The 21,118-nt window shown below is 43.4% G+C and overlaps 1 protein-coding gene across 3 annotated transcripts in view; it reads left to right on the top strand.

Annotated features, from left to right (window-relative positions):
• Positions 1-965: 965 nt before the first annotated feature.
• MAST4 (microtubule associated serine/threonine kinase family member 4) overlaps positions 966-21,118 on the top strand; it is a 1,720,607-nt gene continuing 1,700,454 nt past the window's right edge. For 2 of the 3 annotated variants that reach the window (XM_069222961.1, XM_069222970.1), the window contains exon 1: positions 966-1,616. In XM_069222961.1, the coding sequence (XP_069079062.1) occupies positions 1,299-1,616 (318 nt within the window). In that variant the 5' untranslated portion in view covers positions 966-1,298. The remainder of the gene's footprint in view (positions 1,617-21,118) is intronic. The other variant, XM_069222979.1, reaches the window with a different exon arrangement.

A 21,118-nucleotide genomic window follows, 5' to 3' on the forward strand; every position in this document is an offset into this window, starting at 1 on the left:
GCGCCGGCACTTATTTTTAGGGGGCCGGCATTTATTGTTCTGCTTCAAGCATTTACTGCGAGCAAAAGACACATATGGGAAAGACGGGGAAAGGGAACACCGAAAAAGCGTAACAATGGGAGAAAGCTGCAAGAGTGAGCTGAAGGGACAGGGAGTGGTTTTAAATGGATTGAAGAGGCCCCAGATGGCTTCAGGATTACGCTGCCTCAGTATTCCCTGTTTGCACATTTAATTGCAGCGGCTGCGTGATTAAAAGGAGGGCTGGGTCTGGCTGCAGCACCTGCGCGTTTTTATTTACAAATTAAGCACCGTGAAGGGAACCATTTCAAAGTCGTGGCACATTTTACACTCACCCCTCCAAGAACCTCAACCAAAAGGCCAGGGATAGTAGAGGTGACATCATGCATTATTTGACCTTTACATTCGCTTACAAACACATGATTAGGTATACACACACAATCACACATACACACACTCTCTCACATAAAAACACACTCACTTGCAAGCATGCACACAACATACATGTAAAAACATTTTTTTTTTTTTACTTATCTGAGTCGGCAGAGAGGGTCCTATGCCAGCTAATTGTACTCCATTTTTACTACACTAATAGTGAATGGAATATTATTATTATTATAAGTGTAATAAAAATTTACAAAAAAATGAGATTGCAGCCCCCTCCAATGCCTATTAGAACAAGCTGCTCCGTAGTTTCTGGGACTGAATTTGCCACCTCTCAGAACAGGGGTCGCAAGTACAGTGCCGCGCGGTGCAAACCAGGGGCCACAGCTGAGACCCCTAAATGACATCCATGCACCTCTCTGGGCAGCCTCAACATGAGAGTAGTTGAACCGTCTACCGAATCTACAGCATCCATTCCTTCAGCTCTCTCGGCGCCCTTTGCCTTTGCACGCGCTCGTGCGCCCTCACTGCCCCGGTGCCTTCACAGCGCGCTCAGGTGTTCCCTTTTGGGAGGCCCGCCTCCCCCGGCGCCTCGTTGGCTGGGACGGCTGTCTGTCAGGGCGCTGTCCCGCAGCCTGTGGCAGGGACGTGGAGGCTGGAGGCGTCGCTGTGGTTCATCCTCCGAGCTGCAGGGAGACAGGCAACAGGAGCCGCGCAGGGGAATGTTTAGCGCGGAGAAGCCTAGTGCTGCGAGCACGGCGCGCTGAGGAGTCCCAGAGGTGCAGGAGGGGCTGGGGTCCCACACACTAGCTACTGGACAGGAGCTGACCTGGCCCGGGCACTGCCATGTCCCGCCGCCCGCACTGTCCGCTGCACGCCTGACCCCCGAGGGCACCATGGACCGGACACACTCCCCTCTGCCAGCGAAGAGCGGCGGCAGCAGCTCCTCGTCCTCGCCGAGCCTGTCCGCCTCCTCCTCGGGCTCCGAGACTCTGTCCGAGGGCGGCGTGAAGCCCCAGTCGGGGTCTGGCTGCAGCGCGGGCTCGTCGGACTCCGAGGGGCAGAGGACCGTCCGGGAAGAGGAGCACAGCCGGGGCAGGGTCTGCGGAGAACTTCGGAGTCTGGTCGCGGCACTGGAGAGCCGCCGGGACGCAGAGCCGGCGGGGCAAGAGGAGTTGAGGGCTCCCGTGAGCGCGCTCACTTCGAAGGATGGGGTATGTGCCTATAGCGGTATATGATTAAGGGCTTCAGGGGGTAAAATCTGTGATTGTTGCTCCTCTTACAAATTGTTAAAGTTCTCACGAGAGAGCGGGGCGCACGGACTGTGGGTCCTACCTGGATGTCCCATTGACCTGCGGTGCAGCACTTGATAATATCTTAAGTCGCAGGAGGATACTGGTGGCCTGCAGCACGATCGAAGTGCCAACCTTCCAAATAGTGCATGGTTGGCCCACTGTATCTGCTGGGCGTGTGCTAGTTTGTTTCTGCGGGAATCTTGATCCGTTGGGTTTGCTGGGCACTTGACCCTGTGTAGCTGCTGGCCCCATGACTCTATCGATGCTTGAAACTGATGGGTGCCTGGCCTTGTACTCATCTCTTGTGGCTTGCCATGGCTACCAAACCAGCCAGGCTTGTACTGCAAGCCACTTGTTGCCGCATGATTGCTGCCCACTTGATCATGTCACTGCCCTTCTGTGTTTCTGTGAATAGTTTTTATCTCCCTGTGAGTGACTCCTAAGTGGTTCCTTGTAGTACAATCTTCATGCAGTCGCAGTGATGGGAGATGAGGCGCCTTAGTGTATTCAACATGGCTGTGGCATGGCAGTGATTTTTTTCATTCTACTAAGTACATGGCTGAAACCTATAAAATAGTTGCTTGAGTGCTTGATGGACGATTTGATTAAGCTTTCCGACCCTCTACAATATTATCCATATTGAAAGTACACAGTCAAACATACGATTTGTAAACATGAACTTCTTAGCGCATGCCATGTTGATCACCAAATGGGTGTGTTGCAGAACCTTCCTGCGAAGGACTCGTGTTTTAAAAAGAAATAATTTATGGCTTAAAGTTGATGTATTCAACGTGCACTTGTATACAGTATTTGAATGAGGTTGACCTTTACAGGAACCACATGTATGTATGTATTGACAATAAGTATTTTAAAAATGGCACTATTTCATAAAAACTTAAAGCATAGCTTGCACCTGTTCAGCAACATTCTCCATGTCTTGGGACCGACTTATTTCTGATATCTTTTATTTGCTTGCGATGTATTTCACTAGTGCTTCTTGATGTCTTAAATGGCTTTGTAGGGATTAAAAGTCATTATTAGATGGCGTTTGAGTTAAGCTGGTACTCTGTAAAGCGTGGGTTAATGTTCACTTCCGCAAACAAAGGCATCATGTTTGTGTAGTGAAAAGGCGTAGCACCAAATAACAGGTATGATACAGCAGTGAAAGCATATCTCCGCTCCGCTTCACTAGCAGCAGCGCACGTGTCTCTGAAAGAGGGGACTGCTGCACAGACTCGGCAGCAGGGTAAGATCCTCGAAGGTACACATAATGGGTGAAAGTCTTCCAGCAACAGGTGGGATGTTTACGGACATAACCATTACTAAGGCAAGGTTCACAAATGGTAAAAAACAATGTTCTTCAGAATTGGTACGGGTTCAAGACTGGCAATTTGTAGATCTCGCTGCCATTTGGCTAGGTTCGTGGAATAGAAGTACAATATACATAAATACTGAGAGCGGGTACAATAGGGGCAGAAGCCATACAAGCTTACTTCACACACAGGACAAGCACTGACTCGGAAACCGCAGAATGGGCTTCCGCACACAAATCGAAGATGGCCTGGTTAGCAGCAGTGCCAGCTTCTCTTACACAAAGAGCTGATACGGCATGAGCAACAGCAGTGCAAGCTTCCCTGATACACCACTTTAGGGTGCATGTTCCTCATTCTTTTCCCATCACCATGCTTTCACTCACTGAGCTATGTAACAATATGCCACCCTGGTCTTCCTGTGATGGAGCTCAAACTTGGTGGTGAGCAGATCGGTTTATTATCAGAATGGATGAATAAATGATGCCAGCTTATAGTGCCTGTAAGCTGCTGCGTTAAGTTTGCCAACTTTGGTTCACTTGCGCTGTGTGTTTTGGAAGCTCACGCGATGGAAGACGTGGTGATTATAATCTGAAAGGTGGGCATTAACTTCTGTTGCCTCTTCTGTTCCAATGCCGGCCCGGTACTTCTACCAAACGACACACTGTCTCCTTCTCCCCTCCTCTTCAACTGACCTACTTCAGAGCCCACCCTTATCTGCAAAAATGTTGCATCCTTCAAGACGGAGCAGGCGCATGTCTTATTTCCGGTCTCCCCCCATTCCTCTGGCACTAATGATTCCCCCCCCCCCCATAGTAAATTGGGAAAATCCTGAGTGCTGAATGCAAATGAGCTGCTACTGCATTCTTACTGGAACAAGGAAGATTGATCAATACACATAAAAAAGATCACTGCCCCATAACTATACTAGTAGGCACTGTGTGAACTGGCAGCACTGTTTTTTTATTTTGTATTTATTTATTTTTTCCTTTTCTTTTCTTAGGAGGTTAGGAAACCTCCACCTTAAGCACCACCCTGAAGTTACATGTCAGTGTTACGGGGGCAGTAAGGCCTTTTACAGAGTCAAAGGTGGTGGTTACAAGAAGGATCTTGATAATCCCATCAGAAATTAAGAATTACCAGGGGTCGGTAATTTTGAGTGTCATTTTCCCCCGTAATTCCTCATCTTCACCTAGCAAATCGCCCCACGTTTTTATCTGTTTTTGTCATCTGAAATCTTTGGCTGAAACAAAACAGATCTGCTCTGTTCCTTTGGGTCCCATAATTCCGATTGGGCCAGTAATTCCTGTTATCTACCCCAAAAATTACAAGAGACTTTATAACCCAATTCTTTGACTGCTTATGACCCTGTATTCTATCAGCATCTAAAAACCCACTTAAGGTACAACCATTGCTTTTCCACAGTTACTGTTTGCACGATGATCATGCATACATTGATGGGAATACATTCTTTTGAATTTAAACCAGGATCTCAGCTATCAACAAACTCACAGTACAGACTGATCGATGGATTAAGCTGCCTCTCATCCATTTTAGGCAGCATAGCCCTGATTAAAATGGTAGTCCTTGCCAGGTGTATACCCATTCATTAATTACCCATTTCCTTTCATTGGGACACCTTTTGAAAGGCTACATTCATTACTTTGTACAATGAGGTGGGAGGGTACCCAACCTAGAATACAGTGAGATATCATGTCTCTCCAATATGACAAGGGTGGTTTTGAAGTACCCGGCTTTCCCAGATATTTTGCAGTACAAGCCCACTTTGCCATTCAGTGGCTCAATCAAATGCTCAACTTGCCACATATGCAGGTCCAAAGGGATTAAAAAAGGATAGAAAAAGGCACTCTGCAAAATATCATCACGCAGAGGCTACCTAGGCCCAGATCTCCTATTCAAACAGTCCGGTGCTCAAATTGGGTTTTCTGGAGTATGGTCAATGGGGCTTTCCATACAGTTTGTGCACCATGAGCATGACTAGAAAGACAATCTAATAGTGCCCCTTAACATACAAAAGTCTATCGTAAAATGGCTTTTTGAAAAAGGAATCCCTGATATGGAACACCTGCTTAAGGATAATAAATGCATGCAAGGGTAGTGCAGAGATAAGTGCACTAGACGTGCTGGCATATTACAGGCTGTGCGAGGCAATTCAACACCTTCCTTGCTGAGCCATCTCAGTGCCTCCCCCCCCCCTCTGATGCAGTTGAGCCGTGCCACATCTGCCAGAGGGTGAGTAGCCAAGCTACACAGTATGTTCATGGGATACTTCACATCATCCGCTTGTCCCAGCTCACAGTCAATGGGAAACTGGTTTGGAACATGATATCAGTGATGGTCAGTGGTGATTTTTGTTGCAAACGAACAAAACTGGCCTGAGTACATCACAGACCTAAATACATTTACAACTGTTAATAGAATATATCACATTCCTGTATCACTGCACATATTTAACCCTGATTACAGCTCCGTATGTGAGAGGTGTGGTTTTCCCTTTGCTGCCTTTCTTCTGCTTGTCTTGAAACTCTCTTCTTATGTACAACTGGGGGAATGAAACTGCAGAAAAAAGTAGCTAACATTACTGATGGTGTTGTTGAAGTTACTTGACAATGTGAAAGGCATACCAAAACACAGAAGGAAACTTACTCCTGTGATGTAGTTGCTTGCCAAAAGGAAAATCGCTAAAACATAGATGAGTGGGCTTTCAAGGAGTAGCCTAAAGAGACCACCATGTGCAAATTAAAGGCTGAAACATATGTTGGTCTTCAAGCTGCCAAGCAGTGGCTAAAATATATTTAAGTACCATTCCAGGGGTACTCTGCAGACCAAGAAATGAATTGAATAAGTGACCAGCTATAGCATGGATCTATTTGTTTGACTACCACTGTTACCTCATACATCCTGTGTAGACACACATACACGCATTGCAAGGATACTGGATCTTGTTAAAGTACATGCCTAAATTGCAGAATTACTCTACGGGCCCTCCTTATATAATGCCACATGTCTCCACAGTTAGCTTTAGGATTGATTTGATTGTACACCCTAGGGGACCCCAGATAATTATGAAATAGTAATAGGTAGGATGGTACACTGTCCTTCTTGTTATGTTTGAGATGCATCTAAAAATATTAATAAAAAAATCCTCCATCCACTAAGCCAGTGCTTTACTTCTATACATAGGGTATATATCCAGCTCTTCTGCTTTTGTGACTTTTTGGTGCAGTGTTGAGACTACCCACACTGGGGCCAACAGTTGGCTAGTACCACGGTCAGGACGTGAACAATGTTTGAAATGTTAGAGCTTCAGCAGCCTTGTGCAACTTTGGGAGAAGATCCTAGATCATGAAGTGAACTGTTGGTTCATCCTAGATCATGAAGTGAACTATTGGTTTCACCCAAGTTCGTTCACATTTCAAACATTTATAACTGCATTATATTCAACACACTTGCTTTTCAGCCTTTTCCTAAATGATGTAGCAGATTTTCTGATGGGTGATTCTTAAGATATTCCCACTATAGCTGGGAAGAGGGTGTCGATATTACTATATGCGGATGATGCTGTCTTGATGGCGTGAATAGGAAATTCCACCCATAGGTTATTAAAACGATTTGAGGAATATTGCTATAAGAAGTCATTGACCATTAATGGAAGGAAAACCAAAGTTATGGTCTTGAAGCCCTCTGCAGCTTTAGGCTTTAAGCGGAAGCCTTCGTCGAAAGTGCACCCCTGTAATTGTCAAGCAGTCCGATTATTTGGGGATTTGATTTTCAGAGAATATGTGTTGGGGCCTTGATTACAGAAGGTGACATTAGTATTACAACAAATGGCAGGCACAGTCTTAAAGTTTAGGCATAAAGCTGGAGTTTGAAGCATTAGTTTCATCTTGCAAATACATAAGCAGTGGGCAGTGACAGCTGCACTGTACGGGCCGGAGCTATGGGGGGGCGGGGGGAATACAATTTTGCCTAGGTATTTTACCGGCCAGGGATTATTTTATATGAACTTGTATGCTTGATGCTAGATTTGACCAATGTGATTGAAGTTTTGGAGAATTAGACAACTTTGCCCTTTTTATTTTGTTTTGCAACAAATATGATTTTGTATGTCAGCAATGGCTCTTTCCCCTTTTTAAATACTTTGGGGTTAGACGTGTTAAGCCAGTCAGGGCGCTGTGTACCAACTCAGATGACATATATATGGTCAATTATGTAGCTTCATTTCTATGGGTAACGTGGCCTCGCCAGAGAGAGCTGCCTACAGTGTTAAGCATTAGCTTACCCATAAAGCTTTTGCAGCTTTGCATGGATTCCAGGTTGTAACATGTTGATAACTTCTGCTTTAATCTAAATCCCGAATGCCCCATGCACTTGTACTTTTTATATTAGGTGTGTGGCAGACTGTCTAGAACAGGAAGGAATGCAGCTCCTGAATATTTTCATGTTTATTGAACTGTTGGTGATATACACGTTTTTTACCTTAAGCCTGTGATTACATTGTATATTTTTATTATCTTATTGCATCTGCACTTTCATATATTTAATGAATTGATTGATTCTATTTAGGTTAGGAATATAGTGTGTTAATATTTTTCTGCAATTTAGCAGATTGCTTTGCATATGTTTTTAGTTTTGTAGGTTTTAGCATGATTGGTGTTTTTAAATTGTTGTCTTAACGTATTGCATGGCTGACAGATAAACCCAATAAATACATTGGTTTTGTAATTGAAATTGAATTATATTCAACAGATGCAGGAGACTTCTGGCCGGATTTAGAACTCGGCGGACGGGTTACTCCATCACAACAATGACGATATCCCACCCGCCGAAGACCCATAGACTCTAATGGGATTTAGATTTCGCCTAACTGGAAATCCCTGACCCTTGTGACAGAGTAAGCCCTATGTTGAGGCCTTTAGTGAATTACCTGAAATACACAATTTTCAGTTTTCTGTCGTGCCAAGGCTGGGATTAGAATTTACACCGCCCCCCCTCACCCCCCCCCCCGCCTTTTCTCAAATAAACAATTAAGCTAATTTAGAAGAGTGGGGGCTTCAACGTTAATCTGGGCTCTCTTTCCATTCATTCTCCAGCGACCCAGATGAAAACACATTGTTATTCCTTATCCAAGTACAGGCTGAGACTTTTGATTGAACCTTTTTTAAGCCTCGTACATGATATAGTATTCTGTGATTATTACGTTGTCTCTTCTCATTCGTACTACACTTGTCTACGTGACACTCCTCATTGAAGTACGTGCATTATTGAAGCAGCTAAACTGTCTTGCTTACCTTTGAGGAAAAAGTATGTATGCAAATATAAATAAATATTGCATCGGTAGGCACTAGTGACGCAACAACCGGTACACGAAGACATACTCGTTAAAATCCTTTGTCTCACAGTTTTTCACTCTAAAAAAGGTCTCAAATTATATTCACCGACTTCAATAAAACCAAAGATATCGCTTTGACGTGTGAGGACGTGCCACGCTGCGTTTTAGGTGTTATGGTTTTCAAAGCGCAGCACATTTTCTCAGTCAGAAGTGACTGCGCCTTGCTTGGCGCGCGGTCTGTGGAATCCTGTGCTCCTGACGGTGCAAGTATCTGTTTACACAGGTAATTGGGAAGGAGTCGCTTCGGAGCCTACTCCAGTGATTAGGCTTCTGCTTCTTGCCTTGGGTGGAGGCGCAGCTCTTTAGTTTGCCATATCCAGGTAGCTTTATGGTGGTTGTTCCATTTTTTTTTACCCTGAGGGCTTTGCGAGCAGGCAACCATTTACTACACATTGGGTGTGTATCTACTTACAATCTTTTAGGGAATACAGGTTTTAAGTATGCCTTCTTTGATATGTTACCGAACAACGCGTGCCCAAACTGAGTGTTCAATTAGATGGCGAAAGTGTTTCAAACTTTCAACACCAACTCTCGTTTTTCCTGCCAAATGTGTGACATACTTGATGGAAAGGTGCAGGCGTCACGTGATTGCAGGTTTCCCTGGATGCACCCACTCTACAGTTCTCTATCACAAAGCTCGTTTGTTTGTTTGTTGGCACATCATTAGGCACAAAGCTGACAAGTGCACCTGTGTGGTGCTCATCTGTTCCAGGAGGAAACGCGGCCAGGTTTCACCTGAGGTTGTCTTTTGAGCTAGGTCCGCGTTAACGGATTACACCAACTGAACTTAATGGGCAGCCAACAGGAAGGGGCAGCCTCCATGCTTTATATGGCCAAGCCTTCACTTTTGGGCTGGGGCGTTTTCACTTCAGCTGAAGGGACCAATGCTAGCCCCAAAAGCTAGCGTAAAAACCAGTATCTCTCATTTTTTAAAGCAAACTTTGCCAAAGTCAGTAGTTCTGCAGTGTATCTAAAATGCTAGCAAGTCAGCCCTTTCAGCGTTGGCAGAGCTTGTTCATATTGTACAGTCGGTCCCACTAATCACCTTTGTTGTACTCAGTACCTGCCAGGGACCTGAAATTTAAATACGTGGAAAACAAACTAAACTCTCAGCCAAATGTGATATTTGTAAGGCATGCCCGCTGATGTTTTGAAAACCTGTAACTTTCGTGATTCAGGCAGATCTACCCTGCGGTTAGTAGGAGGCCTCCTGGAGTCAGACTCAAGCCCTTTCTGTAGCAGGCCGCAGCGCCTTAGCCATTCTTTGCTGAAGCTATGCTGCAGTACCATGCGCCTCGAAGGCCACTTCTGCCCTCTCGATATCGGGATAACGTCGAACTAGAAACAAAGCACCTGCTGTTGAATGTGCACTTCTGTTTAAAGTGGAACCAAAAGCAACAAATTGGACTGTGCTTTGTTTTCAGCATGCCAGGTCAAAGAGGGGGCATGGTTTCAGTATCTAAATTTGCATTTCACTTGCACATGTCTGATACTTGGGTTCCATTTCCTGAATAGTTAAGATGGTAGCATGCATAACTCACTCCAGTACTTTTTACATAGCCCATGTTTACCCCGCAACCAGCCTTCAAGGCAACCAAACAATGCACAACCATCTTCTTGTGGAATATAACTTGGCCGCCTTTATTAATATATAAACATAGACGATTGCCCATAAGCATTAATAATCATTGTTTTGGCGAGGCATCAATTTCTATCGCATAGCCCTCATAATGACTGCTATCACCATCACATTTTTATTGTCACATCATCACTAGCTGTTGGTGGTCTCATACATCAAGTCAATCAAAATCCAAATCAACCGTTCAGTTTTTAAATCCAGAGTAGCAGTGATTGATCGGCCTTTGAGTCCTGGCCCCTGCTTGTCATGTCTCTTTGACACTTTTATCTGTAGGCAATCCGACATTTCACCTTGGAGGGGGCTCACTCCATATTTTTTTACCATTATTCTCTAAGGGGGTAGCATCTTGTTTTTTTTGGATGAGTCCCAACTCGCTACCTTATGTGTCTCTGTGTCCTGCCATACGTCCTGGCGGGCCTGGGCTGCAGATGCTGTGTTCCGCTTACACCCCTTTGCTGGCCCCTTTTCACCCTGCCCTAAAGGCATCCCCAGGTGTGTGGCTTTTCATTAGCACACTGCTTTACTAGGTGTGCTTACCGGCAACTTTGGCAAAACCTCCTTTAATAACCGCTTGCCCCTTTTGTCAGTCCGGCATCGCGACTAGATGCTGTATTCTAGGGGTGTGAGGGTGGGTTTTCTTCCGATCCTGATCACGCGCTGCCCCGGGTCGTCTATCTGCCCTTCGAGGGGACAGCGTGCAATTAATTGCCCATCCCTGGCCCCCTGCAGGTTCTCCCCCCCCGCTTCCCCATTGGGGGTTTGAATGACTCACAATGCCCCCATTGGCCTTAGGTTTGTCGTACCTTCCCCCCAACTGGGTGCCGGAGGGGGGTTGTTGTCCAAGGATAAGGGAGCGACCGTTGCCCAAAAAACGGTATGACCGGTCCCAAGATGGCCTTCATGCCCCCTTTGGGGGCGGCCTTTGCTATAATCAGTGCTCCCACTGCAACTCTTGTATGTTCTGGAAGAAGTCATCCTCTCATTTCTGGGTTTCAGTAGTCCTTTGCACTTAGAAACGAACTGCCTTCTGTTTCTACAACAGATCTCTAGCTGTTTTATTTGTACAAGGTGCTCAGGGGCAGATCAACCGCAAGTATGGAGGGCCAAAAGACAAGCAAGAAATTGTGGACACAGAAAGGTGAAAGGGAGGGTAAGTAAAAGTACAGAAGAAGTTAGTGCAATTGGTAGAGAATGAAGCACAAGAAGGGGTTTGGAATGTGAGGTGTCTAGGACTATTAAGCCTATCACCAAACCTAATGTGGCAAAACAATCTCTTACTAGATATTTTAAGGTCCTATTTGGTTTAAGAGGGTAGCTTCACACAACCTCTTCTGAGAAGCTTGCAACAGTTACTTGTCTGGCTTCACTGTCCCTCCAAGACCTAAGAAGTAAAGGGATGCACACACTCTATCCAGACGTTTGTAAATGTTTTTACAGCAGGCTTCTTTTTAACATCATTAAACAGCTTTATTAAGTGCTATCTTCAGAACTTAGGGCCTGATTACAACTTTGGCAGAGGGGGTTAATCGGTCCCAAATGTGACGGATATCCCGCCCGCCGTATTACGAGTTCCATAGGATATAATGGACTCGTAATACGGCAGGCGGAATATCCGTCACATCTGGGTCGGATTAACCCCCTCCGCCAAAGTTGTAATCAGGCCCTCAGTCTTTCTTATTAGTTACCACTATTTTTTTACTCAGTATCCTCCCTTTTGATAATTACGCTGGGGACTTCAAACTTTGCAGTTGTTTTTGCTTAATGTTTTATACGAAACTATATGTTCTCTGTTTAGATATTTAATTTGAAGTTCACTGGTAAAACTATAATAAATGTATTCACAGTTGTTCGTTTTTCATTTCACTTGCCACCACTATTAGTACCCTAAAATGGTGTATTTCACGTTCTCATCATTATATATGTTTTTTCTTATTTAACTGTCCTCAAAACCAAAACAAAAATATCCAGTAGGTATAAATACACAGCCAAGTATCTAAGTGAAAGCATAAATTATTCACTGGAAATATATTTCTTTACTCAAAATAAATCAATTAAATTATGCTTAGTGTCTACAGGTCACACTCTTACATCTGTGTAACACTAACAAACAATATAATCAAGTGTATTATACAAACAAAAATGACAGAAACCAATATTAAAGTGCTGTACATAACATAACATAACAATGTTAAAAGCATATGAGCCAGTAGTTCCTTTAAGCACCGTTATATTTTAACCATAATCTGCTTAGCCACTCAGTGGCAAGCAGCATTACATTGAGGTAATGAAAAGAGCGTATCGTCCATCAGCCAAACGTCTATCGCTGGTGTAAATATCCGATACGGTCCAGTGTTTTTATCCGTATCGGATATTTACACCAGCGATAGACGTTTGGCTGATGGACGGTACGTTCTTTTCATTACTTTCATTACCTCAACGTAATACTGCTCGCCACTGAATGGCTAAGCACATTACGGTTAAAATATAACTGTGCTTAAAGGAATTACTGGCTCATATGTTTTTAACATTATCTTATGTATATCACTTTAATATTGGTTTCTGTCATTTTTGTTTTAGAATACACTTGATGATTATATTGTTTGTTAGTGTTACACAGATGTAAGTGTAACCTGTAGACACTAAGCATAATTTAATTTAATTGATTTTATTTGAATAAAGAAATATCTTTTAAGTGAATAGTTTATGTTTTCACTTAGATACTTGGCTGTGTATTTATCCCTACTGGATATTTTTATTTTGGTTTTGCTTTGCCCCTGATCCAATGGGGTTAAAGGGATTCCCCTCTAAGTTTACTCTATTTAACTGTCCTCATTTAGGTTATTTGTGATTTTATATCCTTCATGGCTTTTATTAGATGGACGGAGATTACATTTCAATTCACAATATTTACTTTAAGATTATTGTTTTAGTTTTTATTCAAATTTCAATACAGTAATGAGTAGATGCAATACAGCATCTTTTTTGCAACACCGTTGTTCAGGAATTTTCTAGAATACAAATTCACAACTAGATTATTCTTGGGTACTGTTGATGCATGTCCACCCAACCCACCGTGGTGGTCTCCCCGTGTTGTTTGCCTACTTGCTTTCTTCCACAACTCTACTGTCTGAAACTGCTGGATCTGCGGTGCTGTGGGTGAAACATAATTTTTTTTCTGAATGAAGTAAATGCTTTAATTCCATACTCCACAGTTCAAAATCTTGTTTAAACTATCACGTGACTCGTTCTCTTCTTATATTGAAGTACTTACTCTTTGATCAACGCCTTGTGGTATTGTACATCTGTGGTGATTTAATTGGGTTGCTATAGACATATCAACATGCAACTCTTAACATAGGCTAACATCATAGCCTCTGTTGTCTATTCTGCAGTTTTCGAAACGGGTACGTCACAAGTAACTACGATCTCTGAGCTCAACAAATAGGTGGCTTCACCAATAACATCTCAGTTGTAGTCCAGAGGACTGGAGTAGTGGGTGGCAGACCCACTCTGCAAAAATGGAGGACGGTAACAATCTGCCAATTACAGGGTAGTAAATGGTGAAGAATAATTTGAAACCCTTGTAAAAAGTACCTAATGCAATCCCTTGAAATGTATGTATATTGGATCGATGGCAAAATAAGGAAAGGTGCTACTAACCAGTTTTGATTACATTTGTTGAGTGGCTGACCCAGAAAACATCAAGTGTGTGTGTGTGTGTGTGTGTGTGTGTGTATATATATATATATCGTGTGATTTAATTTACCCAGGCCCATGTGAACAAGATGATCAGTCTTTGAATGAGGAACCACATCAATGGATTCAGTTAGGAGTTTCCTGCGCAATGTATTATAGGGAATCAATATGTTAGACTTGTGGGGGGGGGAGTAGGAGAGTAGGGGAGAAACTGGGACTGAGCTCCTAAGTGGCCAAAACAACTTGATACACAAAGGGAAACTGGTTTCTGTGAGAAAGCCTAAGTTCATCCTTGGTGGCTTGTCACATGAGTGAAGACTTCCTTAGAGTAATTGCTTTTTGTGTATATGTATGAATAGAGCTAAAACATGAGAAGCTTGCAAGATCCAATTCAAACTAGTTAAAAAGGAAAAAGCTCACTTGGGATCAACGTCTCTATAGAAAAACAACTGCACCACAGAAAATATTAAAATGACATTCAGTTATATGTAAAACAAATCGATAATGACTTCTTGGGCCTGGGCACCCACTGTGGTTGACCTAAGGAGGAATATGGTCATAATGAATTTAGCGGTTCATAACACTGAAATTCTTTTACCTTTTGGGCTTCTAAACATTTTTGAAAGTGAGAAATCTTTAGTGTCACAAGCATGAAGGCATTAGAAGGATAAGCTCTGTAAGACTAGATGCTTTTATCAGACAGACCCACTGTATCCCCAAACCTATTGCCAAAAATATTAAATGGGGAAAAACCCTGCTGGATAGAGTGCTGCCAGGTCCACAGCAATGACACTGGACGCCACTTCCTTCTCCATGGTCTTGACAGGATGTATGGGGAGGAGTAGTGCCTTCTATTGCAGGATGCCACAGAAAAAGCTTGGTTAGCAGCAAGTCTCCCTGGAAACTGGGAAACCAATGTAACAGAAAGGCACTGTTAATAAAGGTTACATAAGTAAAGCATCATAATCTCTGTAATAATTACTTATCTGATGTTTCTGATTCCAAGAATACATCGGGAAGCTTCACATCTTTGTATTTAAAAAAAAAAAAAAGCTAAACTTAAAAAAAAAAATGTTTTAATAGCAGTGTTACCTTGAAGATAATAACCTAGATCTTGCGGAGTGGTTTCTCAAACTCCAGTCCAATTTTCCTAGTGGTAGGATGGTTCCAACAGCTCTGACTCGGGGTTCACAAGAAATGTCCAGTTCTAGCAAGTCCAGGCAGGTAAAAGCTTTCTCTCTGTAAGTACCATCCTCACCATTCACCTTCGTGGGTGGTCCAAAGGAGCAAGCAGTGATCTGTGGCAGGGTATTGATCAACTTTAGCCCTCAGAGGAGAATGATAATGCCAGTTCTAAAGAAAGCTGATGGAACATAAATACTCAACATAGAGATACTGATCACAATACTTTTCTGTCTAAAAAAAGTAGTTAAGTGTAGGCATGGAAGTCTTCTTTCCTCATTAGGCAGATTCTATTCCTGGAGTGGATTGGGCAGGATATATTAAAGGGTAAACCAGTCAGTTCTTGGTGGTGAGTGCTGGCCTGACCTAATAAAATTATCATGCTTATCACTCCCAGTTGTGCAGGAAGTGATTTGTTTCTTTTACTGGATGCATAGTGTGTGGAATAAATAAACAAACTCTGTTCCATGCAGCCAAAATCCAAAATGGCAAATCTCTGTTTTGGTTGTGCAAAGCTCTTACTTGCCTCCCAACTCCCCCCCCCCCCCCCCTTCCTCCCCCTCCACCACTCTCCCCAGCCATCCTAGTATATCCTCTGGTCATCGAGGGAAAATCCTTTCAGCCCTGCTTGGGATAGGCATCTGCAGAACTAGGCTTCTTTGTGCACTGGTTCATTGGGAATCAATTTGTTAGACCTGTCAGCTTTAGGATAATCTTCCTCCCCACTTTTCTAACCTTGTGTTGCTGTCATTAGGACTCTGCACACTTTACTACTGATTAACCAGTACTAAAGTGCTTATGCCCTTCCCTCTGAACATGGTAATATTTTCTCATCCTCAATTGGCATATTTAATTTACTTCTAAGTCCCTAGTGAAATGGTACTACAATATACCCAGGGCTTGTAAAGTAAATGCTATTAGTGGGCCTGCAGCACTGATTGTGCCACTCGCTTAAGAAGTCCTTTAAACATGTCTCACTTCTGCCATTGCAGAGCCTGTATGTGTAGTTTAAAATGCCATGTTGATCGAGCCTTGTAGTCCATGGGCAGATGTTGCATGCAGTGCAGTTTGAGAGAAGCAAGTTCTGAGACCGCTTACAAGAGAGCTGACCGAGATCAGTCCTAAGTGAAGGATTGTGTTCCTGCACAATTCTGAACTGATGCTTGTTTGCTTAAGGCCTGCCTAATTAGAGATTCTGCTTTTAAAAGGAGTTTTGTGACGCAGGCCATAATTTGGGGATTCGACCCCTTCAGGAAGAAAAAAATTGCTTGCTGACAAGACCTAAAGGCATTAAAGATGTTTCAGAGGTACATTTTATGCCAATGTAGTAGAGCAGTACATATTCATAATAGGTGCAGGAAGTCCTTCCCAGTATATTGGCACAGCCCGCACCCCTTGTTCTCTGAAGATTGGAGTCATTTTGGCGCAGCATCAAGTGATGCACTTTTGGTTTTAGGTGGTTTCTTAGAAAGGCATCCATGTATGACTGAGCTGTTGGACCCTTCTATGTATTAATGATCATCCAAGTATGGTTGCCCCATCTGAACCTGGTTTTATCTTTGTACCAGGAGAGACGTCTCACTTGTTTGTTCAGAGCTCTCTTGAAGGCCAGATGAGGTAATTTTTAATTGGCAAAGTTGGTCCACCTTAAGAGTTTGCAAGTTGCCGCTATTTTGTCCACCCAAGAGTTTTGGTTCAAGGGAGTATTGGAAATTTGTTTTTGCCATAGTAAGGCTTTTAAAGAATTTGGATGAGCCTGCCTAAGCAATGTTACATATTTGAGGAACGATCCCTCTTGCACCAATGCTTGGCCCTGGAGGCCAAGTTCCAGTTTAATTTGTGCTGAGGAAATGCTTCGTGGTAGAGAAAAAATGAAGTGGAAGAGTTTACTCTGAGCAATATTCAAGAAGCTTGCAAGCTTACTGAGGAAAATTTCCAGGCCATACATTAATGTAGGAAGAAATTTCACCTTGATCACTGTGAGGAGTGGCTGCCTACTTGGATTTTGAAGTTTGGTTACCAGGACTCGTAGTGCTGAGACTTGTGATGCCATTCTTGCTTTCAGAGTGTGTAAGTGCAGTCGGTGAGACCAACGAGCTTGTAGCCAAACACGTAAATATTTATAATTTCCGCATCCTGTTCACTGTGCTCCCTCCACAGTGCACTAACTTTTTTCTTTTAATTACCTGTTTACAGAATATGACCACTGTTGTTTTCTCAGGATTGCCTGAGAACTCGTTAGTCGAACAATATTGATGTAGGGATGTTGGCGACTTTGAAGGCCTACACGAGAAAGGTCTAATAAGATGATATTATTTGCATATAGTAAAGAAGTAGTTAATTGTTGACCTTGTTTTGGAGGATGGTAGTTGGTAGAATACAGTTGACTGCACAAGTCATTCAGGTATAGGTTCAACAGAGTCTGGGCCAGCACACACCCTCGTTTGATGCCTCTATCCTTTCGGATTTTTTTATGTAAATCTCTTATTATAGCCAAGTGTGACCCTGGCCCAGTTCTCAGAGTAGAGCAGCTGGATTCCTTTTACTAAGTTCGGCATTATTTTCCATTCAGCTAAATTTCTCCACAGGCGAGGTCTGTCGACTGAGTCAAATGCTTTGGATAAATCTACAAAGCAGGCGTAGAAGGATAGATTTTTCCTAGTGTATTTTTCTGCCAACATGGCTAGAGCTGCCAAGTTTTCAATGGTGCTCGATGTTGGGTCGACGCCGGTTTGATTCAGTGGAATTAGATTTGATTCTGATGCCCAGGATTCCAGGTCCTCTAATAATAGGCCTGCAAATAACTTTGCATCAATATAAAGCAAGGCGATCCTGCCGTAACTGTTGGGGTTTTCATATGGGCCTTTCTTATAAATGGGATGAATGATTGCCCCGTTCCATGAATCTGGAACTTTGTTTTCCCTTAGACAAAAGTTGAATAGTTTACCTAGTTCACTGCTCAAAAAGCTTGGTCGTTTTTTAATACTGCAACAGGGATGCCGTTTGGGCCTGGTTCACCACGGTTTCTGCAGGATCATATTCTGGCACTGATCCTTTGTGTCGCGTAAGTTAAGTGTGGTACTCCACTGGTTCAGCTGAGAGATGGTACCACTGCATTTTGAATCTGGTACAATTTAGAGATAAGCTCCACCCACTGTTCCTCTGTTACTGATTTCCTTAGGTTTGCAGTACACCCTCATTTGAGTTGATTGATAATGGACCATAAAGAGTTGCTGTTTTTTGCCTTACAAGCTTCTACCACTCTCATCCACTCCTGATCATTCAGGCCAGTTTTGCCTCCTAAATCGCCTTTCTATACTCCTTTCATATTTCCAAGAATAGTTTAAACTGGGCACTTTCCATAGTGTAGACTTTTAGGTTTCTAGCTTCTTTGAGTTTCTGTCTCTGTTGCCTTAGTGCCTGGGAGTACCACTGCTTTTTACAGGCCCCCTGCATAAAGGATTGCTGTTGTTTGGGACAGAGGTGTTTTATCAGTGAAGCCAACATGTCCTCCCAGTTTGAAAGGGGTTTTATATCTCTCATTTGCTCTGTTGGGTGGTTTGTTTTACATGCCTAATAGTTCTCCATGGATAGTTTGGATAGTCTTATACGTAGTCAGTGGATCCCCAGGTCCTGTGTTCCGACATTCTTCAAGCAATCCACATGCTGATTTGTATTGGATATTTCTGTGACATGGGGATGATAATCACTCTCACATCTGACCTCTACATTAAAACTCTGGATTTCCTGGAATGTCGAGGCTGATATGAAAGTCTAGTCCAAGATTGATTCTGAGTACCTTGCCTTGTGTATCGCAGCCATAGGTGTTGACCTCAAATCTGCCATTAAGCGCCCCTAGCCCTCGGTCCTCCAAGATTCATAGAAGCAGATCACCTTTCCTGATTGTCATGAAATGTGACGTCTGATGCAGAATTTCCAGTCTCAGGTCATGGACTCTTTCTTGTGTGCTTCTTTTGCCATGATTTGCCTTGTTTATATTGAAGTCCCCTGTAACGATCCATGGAATGTTGCCATGCATTGCCTGTAGATTTGATAGTTCATTTTCCGTGGGATTAATTAGATTTTGTTTTTGTGCAGCGATCTGTATGTAAATGTTTATTATAACTTAGGTTGCTTTGGATCCTGATTCTCCCCCCCCCCCCCCCCACCTTTCATAATGATTTCTAACATATGGAAACCTTTCAGGTCTAGTTGACTCACGCTGAGGACTTCGCTGGTTGTTTATATATGTTGATAGTCCCCCTTTCAGATGACCGTTCGTTTTTGCTCTTTCTGCTGGTCTTGAGAATTCTCAATTTCATACCAGTTTTCTTGGAGGCAGATGGTATCAAAAATACGTAAGAACTATTTCAGGGTCGGGTCATGCGTCAGTTGATTGGCCCCGCTGTAGTTCATGAAATTAACTTTATGGATCAAAGTTTAGGACCAATGGGGTTTGGGGTGTTATGAGTTTTCCTTAATATTGCACCTTCAGGAAGTATCTCCCTGCTTTCAGCCAGGACTGATTGTGGTAATCTTCTAGCTGGTGGACCCGCTCAGTTTGGAAGTCCAATATCCTGCAGTGGCATTTGCCCGGTAGTTCTGGGACTATATCTACAGGAAATTCCCCAGGTAATCTACTGAGGTCTGATGACGTGCCCTTAGCATAGTGCAGAAAAAAACACTTGTTTTCAGAGCAGTTGATTCTTAGGAAGTCGCCACCGACCTTCCTTTGCCCATTTGGTGAATTTAAAAAATCAGATATTTCTCTGTCCTGATTTACTTTAGCTCAATCTCCCATTCTTCAAGCACTTTTTGCTTTAGACACCAGTGTTTGCATGATCTCCTGATTGCTCAAGCACACTGTCATGCTCTTGTCGGGTTCACCGTACACATGCACTATAAAAGCTACTGGTTCGAGATCCTTACTCTTTTTAAGTGTTCTAAGCCTTGCAATGAGTCGTATAGCTTTAGTAGGTTGCCCCTGTTAAGAATGTCTCCGGGGCCCCTGCGATCTATATCTCGGGCAGAAGAAAAGGCTTTGGAATCGCTTGGCACATGCTGCAGCGGGTGGGATGGCCGATTTCTGTTGGCAGATGCTGCAGAGGATGGGATGGTTGATTTCTTTTGGCAGCTGGAAACATGCAGGTATGGCGTTTTCTGGAGATCTCTGAAATCATTCTTTTCACCACTATAGGCATGGAGTTGTTTGCTGGTGTAATATTGACTAGAGCACTCCCGGCTGTTGTACTGCAATGTCACCGGGGATTTTTGGCCTGCACCATGACTTCAGCAATAGATTGAGCTCCTTCTTCAACTAGCGATCTTAGAGGAGGCCACCAGGGGAATGGCCCACAATGGTAACCTTTGTCATTTCTGTCCGAAGGGCAGCCCCTAGTGGAGCCAGCACTTCACAAGCCATTGTCTGTGATGCCCGATCCTGCCCCCGGTGTCTCATGCAAGGGGTTAGAGGAGGTGCATTGGCTTTTGTGTTTTTTCTTGCTGCCCATGAGGTTTGTCTTCTGATGCCGTTGTGGCAGGAGACTTTGCTGTAGGGCCACTATTGATGGCTGTTTGGAAGTGAATGGGAGCATTCTCTGTCTTACTCCCCCTTCCGGGGCTGCTTTGATTGTTGCTCCCTTGAGGCGGTCTAGCACTGTTGAGAGTAAGACTTGGGGAGACTTGTTGGGCTGACTCATGGCTTGCTTGTTGCCCATTTTTCTAAAGCATTTGTTTATCTTTCTTGATACTACTGGGATAAAGGGGCCCGCTTCTGTAGTATCATGTAATTGGGCTTTCAGTGTCCACCAGTAACTGCTGTTCCGTGCTCCCCTTAGTATGAGACGCTTCACTAGGCTCCTGGCAGCTGTCAGTTTGTTCAGTCATTTGAGGCTCTTGCGTTTGCATCTTGACATATTTCGTTTATCCATTTCTTGTTTTAGTTGCACTATTGTTGCAGATATAATTCCCTGTAGCTCTACAAGTTTGTCCAGAATGGGGCTACATTGACAAACCCTGATTTCCGCAGCAGCCCCTGTCTCCACCTTGGTCTGTACTCTCTTAATCAGTGTGTTCAGTTGCCATTGTAACAATCTCCAACATTTGCAGAATTGAAATTTGGATATCGAGTTTGTCAGTTTTTTCATATTCTTGCATTAGTAATGGCAATTACAGTTTTATT

The sequence above is a fragment of the Pleurodeles waltl genome, chromosome 1_1, assembly GCF_031143425.1.
Source record: "Pleurodeles waltl isolate 20211129_DDA chromosome 1_1, aPleWal1.hap1.20221129, whole genome shotgun sequence".
Lineage (NCBI taxonomy): Eukaryota > Metazoa > Chordata > Amphibia > Caudata > Salamandridae > Pleurodeles > Pleurodeles waltl.